This window comes from Typha angustifolia, chromosome 11 (assembly GCF_048772165.1).
Source record: "Typha angustifolia cultivar Huaian chromosome 11, ASM4877216v1, whole genome shotgun sequence".
In the NCBI taxonomy this organism is placed as follows: Eukaryota; Viridiplantae; Streptophyta; class Magnoliopsida; order Poales; family Typhaceae; genus Typha; species Typha angustifolia.
This window is the reverse complement of record NC_133249.1, coordinates 3,637,136-3,655,516: the sequence shown is the minus strand read 5'-3', so window position 1 is coordinate 3,655,516 and position 18,381 is coordinate 3,637,136. Positions and strand designations below refer to the sequence as shown.

At 34.3% G+C, this 18,381-nt stretch overlaps 3 protein-coding genes across 3 annotated transcripts; 1 reads left to right on the top strand and 2 right to left on the bottom strand.

Moving 5' to 3' along the window:
• The first annotated feature begins 30 nt into the window (after window positions 1-30).
• Window positions 31-2,641, top strand: LOC140769764 (uncharacterized). Its single transcript, XM_073110628.1, has 3 exons — window positions 31-136; window positions 771-888; window positions 2,118-2,641. Exons 2-3 carry the CDS (start codon window positions 792-794, stop codon window positions 2,345-2,347), a joined length of 327 nt encoding a protein of 108 aa, XP_072966729.1. The 5' UTR covers window positions 31-136; window positions 771-791; the 3' UTR covers window positions 2,348-2,641.
• Window positions 2,642-4,087: 1,446 nt separating this feature from the next.
• LOC140771028 (probable E3 ubiquitin-protein ligase ATL44) lies at window positions 4,088-4,892 on the bottom strand. The gene has a single exon (XM_073112380.1). It carries the CDS (start codon window positions 4,843-4,845, stop codon window positions 4,198-4,200), a length of 648 nt encoding a protein of 215 aa, XP_072968481.1. The 5' UTR covers window positions 4,846-4,892; the 3' UTR covers window positions 4,088-4,197.
• A 997-nt stretch (window positions 4,893-5,889) lies between these two features.
• On the bottom strand, window positions 5,890-10,174 carry LOC140771205 (choline-phosphate cytidylyltransferase 2-like). The gene is made up of 8 exons (XM_073112650.1): window positions 9,938-10,174; window positions 8,850-8,963; window positions 7,584-7,679; window positions 7,320-7,362; window positions 7,025-7,180; window positions 6,771-6,851; window positions 6,283-6,381; window positions 5,890-6,202 (listed from the first exon to the last, which is right to left on the bottom strand). Exons 1-8 carry the CDS (start codon window positions 10,072-10,074, stop codon window positions 6,119-6,121), a joined length of 810 nt encoding a protein of 269 aa, XP_072968751.1. The 5' UTR covers window positions 10,075-10,174; the 3' UTR covers window positions 5,890-6,118.
• Between the last annotated feature and the right edge of the window lie 8,207 nt (window positions 10,175-18,381).

Below are 18,381 nucleotides of genomic sequence, written 5' to 3'. Positions count from 1 at the left end.
TTTACCCTCTTCTCTCTTCTGAAACCCTAGGCCCTAATCGTCGTTCCAATTCTCCGGATCCGTGAATCCATCTCCACCCGGGATCCAAATCTCGCTGTAAAGGGCGTTATCGGAGAGTCTGCAATCGATCTTTGTTGTGAGATTTCCTTTATCCTAAACCGAATGTGTTTCTTTTCTTTTCTTGTGTGTTTTCTTTTGGATTTTTATATCAGCAAACATAGTGAGATTTTATTGGTGAGAAAGTATAGATCTTGATATGAAATCTCAAAATATTATGTCAGTCGCCTGTCAAAAACTTCTAGCTTTGGGAGATACTTCTCCATTGGTGATCATTGTAGAGTTATCAATTAAATGCTTGAGCTCGGATAAGTGGTGGAATGCTTGAATTTAGTAGCTTCTTTTCTTTTATCATGAATTTAGAGATTTTTTTTCTATAAGTTATTGCAAACTAATTTCCTGTTTGCTGAGAATCCATAGAAACTCTAGCTGACAGATAAAGTCTATAAATGTTAGCTATCCATGTTATTATACATTAAATTTTCTTTTCTTATCCTTGATGACTTGCCTAGAGGTTTGGAAATCTTGCAGCCTCTTGTCATGAATGAAAGCCTACTTTTCTGCAAGCTACTACTGTTTTCTTTGTCTTTCTTCTTTTTTAGGTTAAAAACTAATAACAACGTATGAAATTGTTTGAGTATATAACCTTTGTGTGAAATTATTTGAACAAATAACCTTTGTACATGTATAATATAGTTTTTTATCTCTAACAGATTGCCGAATTAAGCAGAAGCATGTCGGTGGTAATGCAGAAGTTTTTATGTGCATCTATGGCCATGTGGATGGCCCCGGTTGCAATACTTTATTGGTTTAATTACCATATATTTCCTGGTATGTTTTCCTCGGTTACTTTAATGATTCTTATTGTATGTTGCTGCTTTCTTTTCTTTTCCATCCTAACACCCTGTTACTCTAGTAACCCAATGTCTTTTTTCTTCAGATTCTGTAGTATGATGATACATATGAAGTTGGGTTTAAATCTTGCTTTGTCTTTGCACTAGAAAAGCCCTTTGATAGAGGAGCATCCCTTGAATAATTCAGTATGGTGATTTAGATCAACTATTTATGCTTAGAAATAAGGTATATTTTTTTGTTTTATGCTACTTAGGTATGAAGGTAGAGGTGTACACAACAATGAATATCCTTCTTATAAGCATCGCAACTAACATATTTTAAATAAATAAATTCAATCATTAAAATATAAATTTTGGCCATCGGAACCGTTGGGACCATATTTTATACAATTTACACTGTCATTTGCACATAAAGGTGAGATCACCATGAACATCAACTGATGCACTCTGTGCTGACCTTAGGATAAACTCCTAATTACCAGAATCAGGTGAGCTCCACAGTAGGCACCAGTAGGAAACTTGTATGGTACCTAGAACACATGAGCTAATTCTGTAGTAGTGAGTGCATGATGTGTGAAGACAATATTTCTGCCTTTCTGGTAAGTTGATGGTACTGTTAAAATGTTTAGCAGCTAACTAGGACGAATGTGCTAACTATGTATATGATGCTGAAAATAGACCGATTTGATATCACCCTTCAATTCAAATTAGCAATGTCTCCTTGCATAATATGGATTTTGTGCTCATAAACATATGGCAACACACACATAACAATATATCCAGGGATACAATATATCAATATATTATTATGCAGGGGCTGCATGCATCGTAGTGTCTGTGTATCTCAGTGACTATTATAAGGTCAGGAAATTACTGCAGTAGTTCTGGTGCCATGATGGCCACTTTAGTTACTTAGATTTTAATGAAAAGAATACTTAGGTTTTTTTGGTTTCCTTGATTATAGTTTTTGTGATTACCTCCTGACTTGCGGTCATACTTGTGTTATGCTTCGTATTTATGATTTTTCATTATATTTTTCATTTATGTTCTTCTGTGACTGTCAGAAATATGATATTTAATCGATGGAGAAGTGGATATGATCCTCTTTCTTGCCTTCCTATTCTTTTCTTTCTTTTTTTCCTTTTGTTTTTTTTTTTTATTCGATGGACTGGTTGGCTGACTAGAATTTTAAAAATATTTAAGCAGGTTCAACTCAGCTTTCTCCTTCATCCCAAACACTAATAAGTGGATTCCTTGCTGTTATATCAGTTAATGTGGTGATTGCGTTATATATTTATTTGGCAATGAAGGAGCCCAGCAATCATGAGCCTCAGCCAGATCCAGCATTCTTAGCCGAGGCCAAAGCTAGCATTAGCCAACCTACAGCTGCTCCAGCTGATGCTGGTGATGCCCAAGCCAGAGAGAAAGTGGAGTAAATGTCAGCCCAAGATGGGTTACCTTTAGCCATCCAATGCTTTCTTATATCCTTTAATCTCCAATGACCATAGGAAGTGCATGAGACTGTTCTCCAGTATACTACATGTTTTGAAATATATTATATCGGAGAAATGCGGTAAAGTTTGAGTTAAGAACATTTTAGGAGAATTCTGTGTATCCTGATGGGGCTGACCTCAAACAATTGGGGCTAAAATCTTAGTTGTCGTTCTCTTATCCATATTGTATAGAAACATTCAGACTATTGCTCAAGAAGGAACATATAAACTTTTACATGATCAAGAATATGAAGTACTCTTTATAATCAGAATGGCTGGTTGATTTGCACTAGGAAAGGTGATGGTTGCCCACTTTGAGAAATGCGGCCCATGGAAATACCATGAATGTCATTATTAGGGGTAATTATGTTTTATATATATTTGTGTCCGAATAATAATTATGAAAAGCTGCCGAGAAATTATATATATATATATATATATATAGGTACCTATGAATATGATTATATGTGCCTCCTTATGTGTGCTTTTCTTTGATGATTCTCCCTCTCCCTTTTTGCTTTCATTTTCTTGTCGATGATGGTATTCCTCGTTGGTTGCGTCTCCTAACGCTGATGGGCACTTCGCAATCAAGGAGAACATTTTATCTTTCTAAAAGTATGAAGTGCTTCTTCACTCCTCCACTTTCACTTCTTACCTTCTCCCTTTCCACCACCACAAAAAACAAAAGGAAAATTTTGTTGACGGTAATGATCTGATTCAAAATTTAATATTAATAATAGAATTAATTAAATAAAGTTACAAATCAAATAATATAATAGTTTGTATAGGTCGAGTATAGTGTTTAATATTATCCCGATCAATTTTTCTCCAACGGATTACTATTAGAAATATGGACATTGATTTCTTAAGATACGAGGAGTGTTTTGTACATAATAAAAGTAAGCTATTATACGAGTGTCTTGTCCAACTAGAATAGTATATTACTGTCTCTTAAATGCATAATACTCGAAAATATATGAATGGATTGACTTACTTTCAATGATTCTCTAGTTCAGACAGATCATTTTACATGAAAGGACACACCTTTTCAAGCCAATCCGTGGATATCTTCTTGTAGAAGTTAATTATTTAAATTGAAGGATGCACCTCTTCACGTCCAATCAAAAATTCTATCCAACAAAAAATAAAATAAATTTTGGGCTTAACCCACTGGTTGATGAAAGGTCTTTTATCCAATAAAAAAAAAAAGGGTACCCCTAGTTTCCTAATAACCAAGTTAATCTTAGTTCATTGTATATCATACTAATATTTCATAAATAGTTAATGTTATACTAAACTCATTTTCTTTTATTTTTATTATCATAAAAGATAGAGCTCTTTCAATATTATAATTAAACTATTATTAATAATACGTAAAGCTCACTTAAATTTAAACTTATTTTTATATAAAATTCATGTTTAAATACATAATTTTTCCAGCAAAACTTAACCCTGCACTATTCTAATTTCTAAGTGGACTTTTGGATTCCAAGAAAACTTCCCACATACCATGATAACCCTCGGATAAACCTCATATTTTTTCGGTGGGATGTCAATTAAGTGGCTCCTCTTTAGTGGAGTGGCATCACTCTCCCAAGATAAAGCTGAATGAATCATCTAACACCATTAAACTCTTCTGGATTGTGTTCGTATGCCGTTCCTTGTGTGAGAGATTAAAAGCGTTCTCTTCTGTCTCAGTCCATTAATAGATACTATATATCCATTAACTACTATAATACGAATTATTACAAGAGAATTATTTAGAAACATAATACGCAAGATCTATATAGACTTCAGACATCTAAAGGAGAACCTTCAGCGATGCCCTGCGCCGAGAGGAGGCGGTGCCGGCACGTCGGGCAGGAGCAGCGCGACAGGAGCCACGTGTCGATGCATACGACGTGGAACCTGTGGCCGCACGCCGGCAGCAACCGGATCTTATCCCCGTCTGCGAAGTCCGACAGGCAGATGGCGCACCCCGGCGGCTGCGGCGCGGGCGAGCCGGATGACGACGAGGGCTGCAGTGGCGGCGCGGCGTACGTGGCGATCGGGAGGGCGACGACGTCCTCCCGCTTGAGCCCGGCGTTCGCGCGGCGCTGCGCCACCCACCCGACTGGCTCCGTGAGCGCGTGGCGGGTGCAGCGGACGACGCACCGGAGCATCGAGTTGAGGCCGAGGGCGCAGACGAGCGCGCAGATCATTGCCGCCATGATGACCACGACGTCGTAGTCTAGCGACGACGGCGGCGGCGAATCGGCACGCTGGTCGCGGGGAGGTGGAGACGTGGAGGCGTTATGGGAGGTGGGCAGGGGTTCTTCCATGATTTTTAAGGTTAACAATATCAAGAGTAGAGAGGATACAGGAGAGTTAGCATGGGAAGAGGCTACTCCTCTTGAGGTGGTGAAAGAAGAGGAGTGAAGGGGAAGAGAGTGGTGGTGCATGGGATATGCCTATATCCTAATGAGATAAATCCACTAACCTAACTATCTTTTTCCTTTTTGAGGGGGAATAACGAGATTGGAAGGAATGGCATATTGGCATCTTTGGGAGGTCTGTAGTTTAGTATCTTTGAAGCAGCTATTATTCTACACAAAAGATCATCATACTTCACTGATGAAAGGACTCAAGAGTACTCAATTCATAAAATAAATATACTAAAGTTCTCCTCCATATTTACCTTTGTTTTTTTCCTTCTTCTTTATATTAAGTTTAATAAAGGACTCTGGTGCTGAGTAACACCCCTAAACCATCAAATAAAAAGACTTTATAGTGTTCATTTTCAAAGGAATTAAAAGTGTTTCTTTTATAATGTTCCAAGGATGATTGGGAAGAAGGCATCTTTGACAATTGCTAGTGGATGGATCACGAATAATTGAACAAAAGACTACATTCACGCCCAAAATTTAGCTCATAGTATTCCAAAGGCTCCCATCAGCAGAAAGGGCTCGTCTACCAGTTGAGCAAAGACTCAATTCATCACAAAACCACTTGAGCTTGACCAAATTCCTGAACGCAACAAAGCTTGCAAGATTCCAAAGGAAGCAGTACCACTTTCCAGTACAAGTTTAGTAGCAAAAGTAAGCAGGGAATATTTAATAGAGGCCTCCTACAGGGAAGATGTAGTCTGATAGCATGGGAGCATCTCAATACTTTGCAATGCAATCCTTTGTCAGGAAAATGAATCAAACAAGAGACAACTTGCCGTAGTAGAATCGATTCGATCCTAGAAAAGAAGAAAGAAGAACATCTAAGTGGCCTTTTTGCATAGGTAGGAAAATGGGAAGGGAAGAACATTTTAGCCAAGAAAGAAATATTGGGATGGCCCAAAGAGAGGTTGATAATTTTGCAAATATATCAATGAGGAGGTTCCACAGTAATGCTAAATAGATGGTAATATAGATTACTCTTTTGACTTCTACCTCAAAATAACAACTGGGAAATAAATGATACAGTCGAACTAAGCAAAAGAGCAACTTTCTGGATGCTATCAGGAAAGCCACACAACTTTTTAAGATTAATTTTTGTAGCAAACCATAGTGTCAACAAATGCTAGATGCTCAGAACAAATGTCAATAGCAAGTTTGTAGCATTGGAAGGAAACTGCTAATGATACTCTCACAAATAGAATATGGTTGTAGCTATGGGATTTGTTTTCAGCAATTTCTTGCCTACATCTAGACTCTGACTTTAATTTACATACAGATAAACTGGAGACTACTCATCCTCATACTGCAGCAGACTGAAGTCCCGCGATTGCCCCCTGAGACTTTCTTGAATTCGCTCCTTGATGGCTGTTCCCTGGCAAAGGCAGCAGAGTAATCAATATTAGATGCATTACCAAGTGTATTCTTTTATATATGCAGGTAAAAGCAGCTCACCATTGAATGGAAACCTTCCTCAAACTTTTCAAGAAAACCAGCAACCCATCGATCTGCATTATCCACCCACTCTTCATGCAGCTTTGCAACCGTGTTCAGCTGAACGGGTCCACAAATTTATTGTCAAAAGCAAATAAATACGAAAATCTCCGAGTGAACAGACTAAATGAAAAGAAGAAAAAGAAGAAGATCCAAAATAGCCTTCGACATAAAACAAGGAAAAAAGAAACTTTAACAGATCAGAGTATCAGTTGCTATAATGTAGGAAAATCAAGGAAAAAAAGGTAACTTTGTAAAGTAGTTAAACTTCTACAAAGAAGATGGTATACTGAATGGTTGGCGCTAGAAAATAGTCATGGTTGAGATTCAGGTGATGGTATTTGAATGATTAAGTTATAGCCTCACAAAGATCCTGCAATTACTGAGCCTTCTTACAAAACTCAGTCCTAAATGGGAACTAATATATTACACTACTGCCTGAAAACTACCTTTTCGTTCACTTTTTCCTGTTGTTGTTTCACTTTGTCACGCAGGTTCTTCAACCCCATGTTTACTCTTAACCGTTTTTCCTGGTAAGAAGGCAACAACATAAAGATCAGCTGCCAAAACACTGAAATATTTACCAAAACAAGTTAGACTCATTAATCATAGTAATACAGAGAACATTGGAAAATTAAGCATTCTAACAGAATATTATAATCATGTATCATAGTGTGTGTACAAACATCTTAAACAAACATGCCTTAACATAGCTAACACCAAGTTCCTCCCGAGTGTATCCGCGAGCCAAGTTGCGCATGACATACTGGTTGTAATCTTTGACAATCCTCATGATAATATCTGATGTTGATATCCCTTCTGTTCGCTTTGTCTCTTTAAACTTACCTATGGATTTAACCTGAGTGCCACAAGGTTATGAATCGATATATAAAAGGGAAAGCAGAGAAAAATATTCTTTTAATAGTTGCTGAGTGAATAGGATTTCAATAAAAAAAATTGTGGGGAAAAATAGATGGAAACAAGAAGCTTAAACTCACAAATTGGTAGACATCGTTGCCAGCTCCACTTGCATCAGCATATCTAAGTAGACCATGCGACCAGACATTTTAGTGCTTGCTCTTGCCAGCCTAAAAATCTAAACTAGACATGCCTATACTCTTTTTCATGACGAACCACTCTCGAAAGAGTAAATTGACTGAAAGTAAAGCATACTCTATATTTACCTATAGTATATATATATATGTTGCTAGCATAAAAAAACATACAGATCAAGTATACACATTTGGGCAGGATGACCTTACGGGAGAGAGTCATGTGCTACAAAATCAATCTTGTGCTTGTCAAGGAATTCTTTTGTGATAACCCAAGGAGCATCAGGAATAACTTCATCAACCCATCTGCAATGATGACAAAATAGATAATTTTTTTATATATACTCACTCTTTCATATTCTCCAATGTGCCCCAAGAAAAATATGCCCTTTCACTGTGCAATTTGAAATAAGCAAAACTTGACTAATTTCAAACTAATCTAGTATGTAGGAAAAGGACGAAACAATTCAATAAAGTTCAACCCCTTTTTTCATTCTCAAATCTGTTTTAGTTCCGTAAGTTTTAAGTTTCATCTGAACAACTCTACTGCTCATTAAAAAGAACTTATTCATATAATAAACAAAAACAAACTAAGAAGCGAAAAACATGGACAAGTTATCCATATTTCAGGGTAGAAGCTTCATATCAGAGTATGTATACTATCCCAAATGACAGTATCCAATTGATTGAAGGGGTCATTTTTCTCTCCCGATTGATTGAAGGGCGAAACTCTACGAGGTGGGATGAGCACCATTATAACCCATAGAGAATATTTCGTTGGTCAACTAACTGAATTAAATAAATTGATAAATTGAGTCAATTGACTATGTTTATAAGATTGTTAACTTAATTTCAAAGTAACATATAATCCTCTAGCAGGAAATTGTGCAACCAAGTGACCGGCTGCAATGAGTCGGGTTTTTCAACCATATGAAAGCTCAATAATCACCCAATAATGCCTATTCTAAGGTACTTTTAAGAGGTCTCCATATATTTTTCAGTGACTAGAAAGATTGATAAATTGAGAGATAAAAGATTCCATCAATGGTCTACTTAAGTTTAAATAGCAAACAGTCAAGACTTCCCTCATTTTGAATCCCTAAAGATTGATAAATTGAGAGATAAAAGATTCCATCAATGGTCTACTTAAGTTTAAATAGCAAACAGTCAAGACTTCCCTCATTTTGAATCCCTAATGAGGCACTACTTTGCCATCATTTTCCCTCAGAAATAATCACCCAAAGTCAGAAGGATGAGGTCTTGGATTAAGTTTTCTCGCCCAGGATGATTAAAAAATCAGCGAGTTGGATAGCTAGCCCATTATAAAATAATAAATAAATTTTGACACAAGAAAAGGCATAATAATTAAAAAGGAAAAGAAATACACAGTCAAAAGTAAAGTTTGTAATAGAATTGAATGAAAGTTCCAGGATCAGGACTTGATAAATTATAAAGGGAAAGTTTCAGAGAAAGTACTTGCAATGCCGAAGAGATTCATAACGTTCGCTATCAGTCATAACTGTTTTCCCTTTATATTTGTGTGTTACTTCATCATTGCAGCATCCAACAAGAAGATACGTGTTTGTAAACCTACATCATAAGAAGAGTTATCCCTTGACTGCAGTAATAGATCAAAAAGTTCACGAAAGTCAGACAAATGGATATTTTGATACAGTAAACATTTGTCAAAAGCCAAATATACTCAACAAGTTACTGCTGATGCTTCTAACATTCAGTAGAAAGATCTCCCTAATTATTTCGTAGTTAATTTTTAACTTCCTCAATAATACATTAATTCATTGGTAGATCTAAACATACGGCATGACTTGAGATTGTACAACTTAAGAGCAAACTGACGAAATCTGATAACATTTCAATGTTTCCTTTACCATCACAAGCTACTTTTCCAATATCTAACAGCTCTGCAACTTCTGGAAACACTTGCCAACATTCAATGCTTTCCAACTGAAACTCAGATATCATACTATGATTTCAGTTAGTACTTGTGATTTGCAAAGAGTCAAATAATATCCTTGTGTTAAAGTGATCAGAGAACAAAAAGGAGAAGGTGGTCGGCAAATTGCCCACCTGGCCCATGAATTTGTTATGAAAAAAACAGACCTAATTGTAAATTGATTATACTGTGTGGTCACAAAAAGTTACCTGTTAGGCTTTTACTCTTTGCCTTCGGGTTCCACTTCCACCAGTTTATTCCATAAAATACCCTTGATAGTAATAGGTGAAGTAACTTAACTCCTAATAATTTAACAAAACAATCAAATTTCGAGAAGATGGAAAACCCAATTCAAGAAAACAGACCTAAACCCTGTGATCCCCTCTAATCCCTAACAGGGACACAAAAAGGAGCAAACTTTCCCATAACACGTCGCAAGAAAAATCAAACCCGCAGATCTTTTGATCCCAACTCACCAAAAACATGCAACCAAAACGACAAAACGAAAGAAAACCCGAAAATTCCAACCATGCAGGCATCGAAGAAGAAGGAAAACAAGGTAGATTCTGGAAATCCTGGTAAAGATCGAACTGGGTCTGAGAGGGATTACAGTTTCTTCGCTTGCTCGAGAGATCTGGCGTGGCCGAAGTGAAAGAGGTCGTAGATGCCGTCGGCGTAAACTCGAACTGGCCTATCCTTCTCCTCCTTTCCCTCCTCCGCCTTCTTCTCGGGATTCGCCTCCGCCATGGGAATTCGAGGCCAGCAATCGAGAGAAAGAATTACAGCGTCGGAGGAGCAGTCGGACGAAGAGTGAGTACGAAAGCTACATACACTGTTCCCTTTAGTTCATGAGAGCGTGGAACGTTGCATATAAAGGGTAAGAATAACGGTCTCCTTCCATTATCATTTATCTCAAAGGATTAATAGGAAAAAGCTTAAAAATGCTTCCAAACATTTATTATTGTTATAAAAAATTAAAAAAAATATTTAATTATTATTATATAATAAAAATAAATAAAGCCTTCTATTATTCTGCATTAAAATTATAGAAACCTTATGACCTTTGTCGTATTAATTGTTTATTCTAACCTCCGGCGACTAAAGCTTTGACCCAGTCGTAGAAAGAAGGATCTAGAGTTTTTCTCAGTCAGAGTGAAAAAGATGTAGGGATAAAAGAGCCCTGTATGTTATGTATTTCTTGGAGTGGAAGAGTCTAAAAAGAAAAGAAAAATAAGTATGTTTTAAAATCCCTCTACAATAGTCAATCACACTGTTCCCTTTGGTTTTGTTTTGAAGTGAGAGCGTGAAAGGTAGCGCATGAAGGGTAAGAATAACGGTCTTATTATATAGATAGTATGGGAAAGAATTAATAGAAAAATGCTTAAAATGCTTCTAATGATTTTAGATCTGGGTATTGGTCGGGTTGGATCGGGCTCAACTCGCATGGCCCATTTTAGTAGACTAGATAGAGCTTGACCCAGTCAGTCTGGGATTAAATATATATATATATTATTATTATTATTATTATTATGTAGTTGTTCATACTTTATGACGTTTATGTTCGTTGTCACAACTTAATATCTCCTACCTTGTATGGCTTGTGATGTTATTTATGATGAAAAGGATACAATATGCATACACCCAGATCACTCTATCAAGTTAATAAAAGGTTGAGTCTAATAGTACCTAAGAATTCCATAGGATAAGGTGTGGAATATGCAATGATAGTGTTATTCTTACTATTACTACTATAATGTTTTATCCGTAAATTTTGTATATATTTATTTTATATATTATACAGAAATATTAATTAACAAGTTACAGAGGCAATTATACTTTAGACGGTTATTTCACAAGTAAAACTCTTGTTCATATATATATATATATATATATATATATATATATATTACAGAGGCAATTATACTTTAGTGAGTTATAATGTATGTGAGTTATAATGGAAATTTACAATCTTAGCTATGTAACTAATATTTACTATGATCGCGTTCATACTTTTATACCTTGCATCACTTGCAAGATCTCGTATGGCACTGGTGTTCCTCCTGCTGAGTGTGAGGCCCATGTCAGTTCCATCATAACTTTCTACAGATCCAGCACAGAGAGAGAGAGAGAGAGAGGTGTAGTTGGGAGCTTTCTGGGCCATCATTTCATGAGGCGTTAAGACTACCATCCTTTATGTACTACTATCATTTATGTACTACTATCATTCATGTACTACAATCTTGTCCCAGGACTGGATCTAATCACTTTGGCAATATACATCTTAATTCTTATCTTATGATTCTTATCTTATCGCCTTATGCTCCTGATGAGCCCACTAGTTTATATTTGTTATTTTCTTTTAGGTTAAATTTTGGCATGATATGTATGTTCTCTATACATAGCTCTAAGTGCAACTGCTCCCTTTGAGGAGTTGAAGCTCTCTGCTCCATAATTTTAGAAGAAGAAGAAGAAGAAGAAGAAGATCTTAGTCAAGACTAAAAGGGGAGAATATATATATCTACTAAAATGTTGTTCTCATAAATAGATGGATGGGCTAAGCTTATATTATAGATAGATTTGGCCCATCTTAACCTTGTGTTAGGCTCTAAACAAAAATTATCGATAAGATAATCGATCAACTTTTACTTTCTTATGTAAATGGGTTTAGTTAGTGCTCCTACCTAATATGTCCACAATTATTGGGTCAATGGAAAGGTAGGACCCTATAGCTCTTTAAAAGCTTTTTCTTATTTCATAAAAACTATCACCATTAATTACCTAAATGCTTGATCCCTGGATACCTACTGCATCAATAATTATACAGTGTCTCCATAAGATTCCAAAATGATAAAAGGACGTTGCCTCTGTAGTTCCAATTCTCTTTGGAGAGTCAAACAACAAGAAATTAGAAACAATTTATGAAGGAGAGTAACTCTAATTTCTTATGGCAAAAGAATAGCTAAGTGATTGAAAGGGTAATATTTTGGAGCTTTTTCTTCAAATGGTACTTATGCTTCTCCATCTCTTTGATTTGATATGAAAATAATCTGTAAACTAGAACAACAAGTGGGTTTAGGAGATAATTTATTAAGAAAATTGCAAGGAGGTAGAGGGAGAGAGATTAGAGTTTTTCCCATTGTAGTGGTTTCATATAGTAAGATCAATTCAAAGGGCATATTAAGGACGAAGGGGTTTTATGAGTTTTGTATTCTTAGCTCAGAGACAAATGAAACATAAAAGATCATTTATTTCCCAAGATGCTTCTACTTTAGAAAGATTATTTCAAGGTTTCCTGGTAACTTTAGATACCCTCTCATTTCATTTCAAGAATTCTAGTTGGATTGGAAGGAGAAGCTCAATCAAAAGGCAGTACAGAGTTGATTGAGATAGCTTTTTAATTTTAATATGGTGGAAGCTCTGGAAGGAAAGAAATGCAAGAATCTTCAAGAAAAATGCCCTGACTACTGCTGGATTTCTTTCCATAATCTCCACTTCTTCTTTGTTAAAGTTTTTTCCAGCAATCCCAGCCTTCTTTGTAATCTTAATGTACTCTGAATCTTATCTATTTTTCCTTGTCCTTATTTGGCAACAAAAAAGAAGAACAAACACACCTGGTTATGAAGTAATGAGGTGAGGAAAGGAAGAGAGAAGAAGAAAGATGCAATTAAAATGTTTTTAAATCATATTGCATAACTTAGATTTGAGCTACTTTATATGCCTATTCTCTATCAAACATGAAAAACACCATAGAAAGAGCTCATAATCTCTCCATCTTAAAGAATATGAGAAGGATCACTGTGATCAATCCAAGTAGTCTCTCTCTCTCTCTCTCTCTCTTTTTGCACACACAATCAACTGGTAGGATATAAAAAGAATTGCCTAAAAGATACCCAAAATCACTTTATTGATGATTATTTTTTCTAATAACAACGGCAATTAGTGGGCAACTTTATTAATTGTAGTAATCACCACTCAAGACCTGGGCCCATAACTTCTCTTAAATTGGATATTAGCATCTATCTACTTTAGTCTTTAGGAGTCATATCTTTTTCTTTCAGGCTTCCTTATGCAACCCTCCTTCTACTTCCTTCTCTTCTTTAAAAAAAAATTATTAGAGAGATAGAGAGGACACTCATAATACCTCATTAATCTTAGGTAGGAATTAAGACTTCCACACTATCTACACACAAGATTTCTTTGCATTAATAAGGGTTAGATGGAGACCAAAAGATTTATATAACAAAAAGCTTAAGTAAGAGATGTATGTGTATCAAATAGTCATATTTAGTTTGAGGCTAAGTTCTGAATTCGATTAACTAATTTTAATATTTTTATAAGTAAATTTGATTAGATATAAAAAAGATAAAAAAATATGACTAGTCCTACCCACTTCTCATATCCTTTTTCAGTGGAAGTAATGTTTTTTATGTGCTTCGTGACGGAGGCTAGAACATATAGAAAAGCATCCATTCCTATTCATAGTGGTCTAAATATATCTTAAAAAATTACTAAATATTAAAATATATTATTTGGGTTACTTTAATGAAAAGCCTGATAATAAATTATTACAATGTACAATTCGAACATTCAAAGTGGTCATAGATACATTCAAAAATTATTATAATCTCCGACCGTTATCTTGCGTAGAATATTCAGTGTCAAATATAATAATCTATTCAATTCTTCTTTTTGTTCTTATATAAATACTTTGGTTTAATGTAGAAAATTAGTATATATACGTGAACAAAATTTGGCACGAACTAATTAAAATTAATGAGAGAGAGGAAAGATTCTTGCATTAATAAGGGTTGGATGGAGAGAAAATATTTATATAATCAAATGATCAAAGAAAAGATATATGTGTACACGTGCTCTTCTGTACATGTATATTAACAATCTTTTTCTCGTTAATAAATTTTATCAAGAAGACTAATTTATATAACTCAAGATCTGGAATCAAATTTGCATCAAGGAACTTTAGATGATGATAAAGTAAACAAGGTAATACTACTACTCCTTTTTCTTCTTGTTTAGTGAGAATTTTATTTTGTGTGTGTTTCACAGTCAGCCTGCAACATATACTGAAGCATCCATTCCTAACATTTATTCTAAAAATAATAATATTAAAATAGATTATCCAATTCCTTTGATGATAAGCGTGTCAATAAATTAACAGAATGTACTTATATTCAACATGGTCATTGATGCACTTAAAAAATTATTGTGACCCACAACCGTGTCACACGTAGAACAGTCAGTGTCAACTGTGATAATTTATTCTATTCTTATACCCATACTACCCCTACCGTTGTTGTTATTATAGGTCTACAGTACAAAAGCATTATATATATATAAACAAAATTTATACACTAACTAACATTATGGATAATTTTTTACATATATTTTTTAAACTTTTGAATTTATTGTCTACGTGCAAGTCATGAAATAAAAATATATTCGCATATATCTCTTCAAACTAAGAGAATTTTTTTTTTCTAACTATAAGGACATTTAAATTTAAAAAAATTAATTCAAAAACGATCGTAGTAAAAAATAGCTCAGAAAGTGTATGCGAAAAACATTAATAGTTTAAGAGGTTTAAGTGAAATTATCATAAAAAAAAGAATTCTTATATTAATAAGAGTTAGAATATAGTCAACATCGTCATAGATGCACTTAAAAATTATTGCGATCCACGACCGGTGTCATACGTAGAACGGTCAGTGTCATCCACAACCGGTGTCATAAGTAGAATGGTCAGTGTCATCCACAACCGGTGTCATAAGTAGAATGATCAGTGTCAAACGTGATAATTTATTAATTTTTATTTTTATACATATAATGTTGCTATTGCTGTGGGTACTACACAGTCAAAGATATAAGATAAACTAAAATAATATTATAAGAGAGAGAAAATAAGCATTAACAAGGATTGGATGGGTAGGAATAATTTTCTATAGTCAAAAGTGATAAATGGGTTCTCGTGCTCTCCTACACATGTATATCAAGAATATCTTTTTCTCGTTAATAAAATTTACCAAGACTAATTTATATAACTCAAGATTTGGAATCAAATCTAGATTAAGAACTTTAAGCGATGATAACATAAATTAATACCCACCTATCCTGCCCTCCTCCTTTGGCAGAATAATTATATTTTGCGTGTGCTTCATGACGAAGCAAGAGCACATACGAAAGCATCCAGATTAGAGTGGCCTAAATTATTGTTTTTTTTTATGAAATAAACAAATTTAATGATAATCATGGTAATAAATTAAAAAGCGTACATTTTGAATATCCTGCATCGTCATATGTGCACCAAAAATTATTGCGATCCATGATCGATGTCATTGACTGTTGTCGCCAAGCAGTCAATGCATTCTTTTTCTTCTCTCCTCCGCCTCTTCTTCTTCTTCCTCTTCTTTATTCTTGTATAAATACTGTTGTTACTTTCAGCTGTTGTTGTTGCTGCTGCTACTGCTACTGCTACTGCTACTACTCGATCTGAAATATACGAACAAAATCTATGCAAGAACTAATTAACACATTAATAGGGGAGAGAAGACTGGGAGAGAGAGAGAGAGAGAGACTTATCTTTGAATTGAATTTAAAACCTTACCATATTAATGTCAGCTGACAATGCTAAGTTTGAAGGAGTCACTCACGATTTAGTTTGGTAGCTAGGTTGCAGTACATGCAATATCTCCTTGTAGTACAAGTTGTACCACAGAAGTTCTCCCTTGTATTTCCCGGATTTGCCCTCATCTTTCCACTGTCGAAGGACAAGATATTTTGCTGGGCAACAAACTAGGTTGCGTCTTTCTGTGGGCACTGAGATCGATCCACACCCATATATATGTATTTTTTATGAGAAGGTTTCTAAAAGATCAATCGATTACCAGCTCTTCTCTTTCGTTCTTTCTTTTATTTAAGATCAGACTTGGTGTGGATTATTAGCAACTGGAGGTGGTGTATTTCCAAGTCATGGATCATTAATTCACGTCAGACATGGATCCACTGATCACTGTGCATGGCAAAAGTGAGAGGAATGTCTCAATTTTGGCAGGAAAGTGGGCGACATGCAAAGGCTTTTACTGGTGGTGGTGGTGGCACAAAGGATATGCTGAGGTGCTAAGCAATAAGAAGGAATTGCAAGGGATGGACTGCAAAGAAAAATAAAATAAAAATAATTAATGACTCAAAAGGCTATCAACTTTTAGATTTCAATCTTTATACTTCCCCACTTGGGTTAGCTTAGGTGTTACAATTAGTGCAAATTTGCAAAGAATTATCAGAAGTCTACATAATAATAATAATAATAATAAAAGTAGGTTCATTTGCAAAGTCTCAACGTATGCATATAATATAATATGTATGTCAATAGATAGTGCTTAGTTTAGTTAGTTAAAGAGGCTCATCTTGTATTAATATGTTTTAATTCAAATTTTAATTATATTAATTTAATTACGATATTATTAAATTTCCACTTCTCTATAATATATATGTAAAAGAAAAATTATGATCCAAATTGATGTTTATTTATATCATTGAATTTCTAGAAGTTGGTCAAAGGGTCTTTTCTCTTCAAAGGTCCTAACATATACTTTTCCTTAGAGATGCCTAAAAGCTCTTAAATAGTCAATATATCAAAGAGATTTTGACTAAGAATCTAAGGTGTTTACATTATTATTGATATTGGGGTTTTATGGTAGAAGTAGAAGAAAATCCCTTCTTTCATATATTTATCAATTGTTGTCTTCCCTAGTTATTGGGGTTCAAGTTGGTGAGCAGTTGAGCTACTTTAATCCTGATCAAGAACAATGATTTATCCAAGGACTATATGAATAAAGAAACAATGATAAGGAGAAAGCAACAAAAATTAATTCAAATTAAATCTATTGATTTTGCTATATATTTTGGCCATTTATTGCATCCTCCATTGTGGCATATATATTTATGGTCATCAATACCTAAAATCATAACCATCACCTTAATGCTCTAATATTCCTAACAGAGTAATATAAATAACTAAAATATCTTATGTCCTTAAAGTTTAGAAAGTAAAATATTTATCAACAATTTTCGTGTGACATAAAAGAAAATGTTGGATAGTTTTTAAACCATTTAAAATAGTTTATATAAAGTCAAAATAAATTTTGTTATTAAATCTATGTTATGTTTTAATTATGACTAGTTAAATTTAACTAGCAGAATAATATTTTATGAGGAGCCTAATCATTTTAATAATAATTATAATATTTTAAAATATATAGTGGTCATTATAATTTTTTGAAAGATTTATACGAGAATTATGTAAATATCCTGACGACTCATTTATTTTAAGAATAAAATTGATTCTAGAATAAATATTTTTTTATTATTTATAAAATAAATATTTATTTTAAAAATAATTATTTCTGTAATGACTTATATTTTAGAATAAATGTGTAATACTTATCTTTGATGCGATATAAAACTAAAAAAATATTAATTTTTTTATAAAATTATCATAAATATTTTTTAATTTAATATCTAATAAAATAAGATTTTGATGAATAATATTTATATTTTAAAATATGAATATTACCGTGTAAATATGGAATAAGAGTTATATTCTGGATAAGAAAAAAAGTTATTCTAGAATAGATTAGGGCTTATCATTTCTAGGTAGGTGGGTAAGGAAACCGTGGGGTGACAGGAGAGAGAGGACGGCGGGTCAAAATCGGAGTCGTGACTCGTGCCGCGTCTTCCCTTCGACACTACTCCTCTCTCTCTCCCAACAGCAATGGAAACCCTCTCTTTTCTTCCCAAAATACCCTCCACAATTTATCAAAAATATTTAACAATTATATATATATATATTTATATATATACTCATAAAATTTAGTTTAGTCTAGAGATAATTACACCAAGACCGTCCAACTATTCCTCACAAAGGTCTTTGTAGGATTTATTTAGGAAGATAAATAAATTACGTATTAATCAATAAAATAATTTCCTAAGGGATAGGATAGAAATGTTATAGGGAAGCAGCAGCACCATTACGAACCCAAA

What these genes read in the sequence shown, in the direction of transcription:
- LOC140769764 (XM_073110628.1), top strand. Translation starts at nt 792, where the DNA reads ATGTCGGTGGTAATGCAGAAGTTTTTATGTGCATCTATGGCCATGTGG. An exon ending in TAATTACCATATATTTCCTG is followed by an intron (nt 889 to 2,117) that starts GTATGTTTTCCT and finishes ATATTTAAGCAG; the next exon opens with GTTCAACTCAGCTTTCTCCT.
- LOC140771028 (XM_073112380.1), bottom strand. Translation starts at nt 4,845, where the DNA reads ATGCACCACCACTCTCTTCCCCTTCACTCCTCTTCTTTCACCACCTCA.
- LOC140771205 (XM_073112650.1), bottom strand. Translation starts at nt 10,074, where the DNA reads ATGGCGGAGGCGAATCCCGAGAAGAAGGCGGAGGAGGGAAAGGAGGAG. An exon ending in TTGGTGTTAGCTATGTTAAG is followed by an intron (nt 6,852 to 7,024) that starts GCATGTTTGTTT and finishes CCTTCTTACCAG; the next exon opens with GAAAAACGGTTAAGAGTAAA. An exon ending in AGGAAGGTTTCCATTCAATG is followed by an intron (nt 6,203 to 6,282) that starts GTGAGCTGCTTT and finishes TGCCTTTGCCAG; the next exon opens with GGAACAGCCATCAAGGAGCG.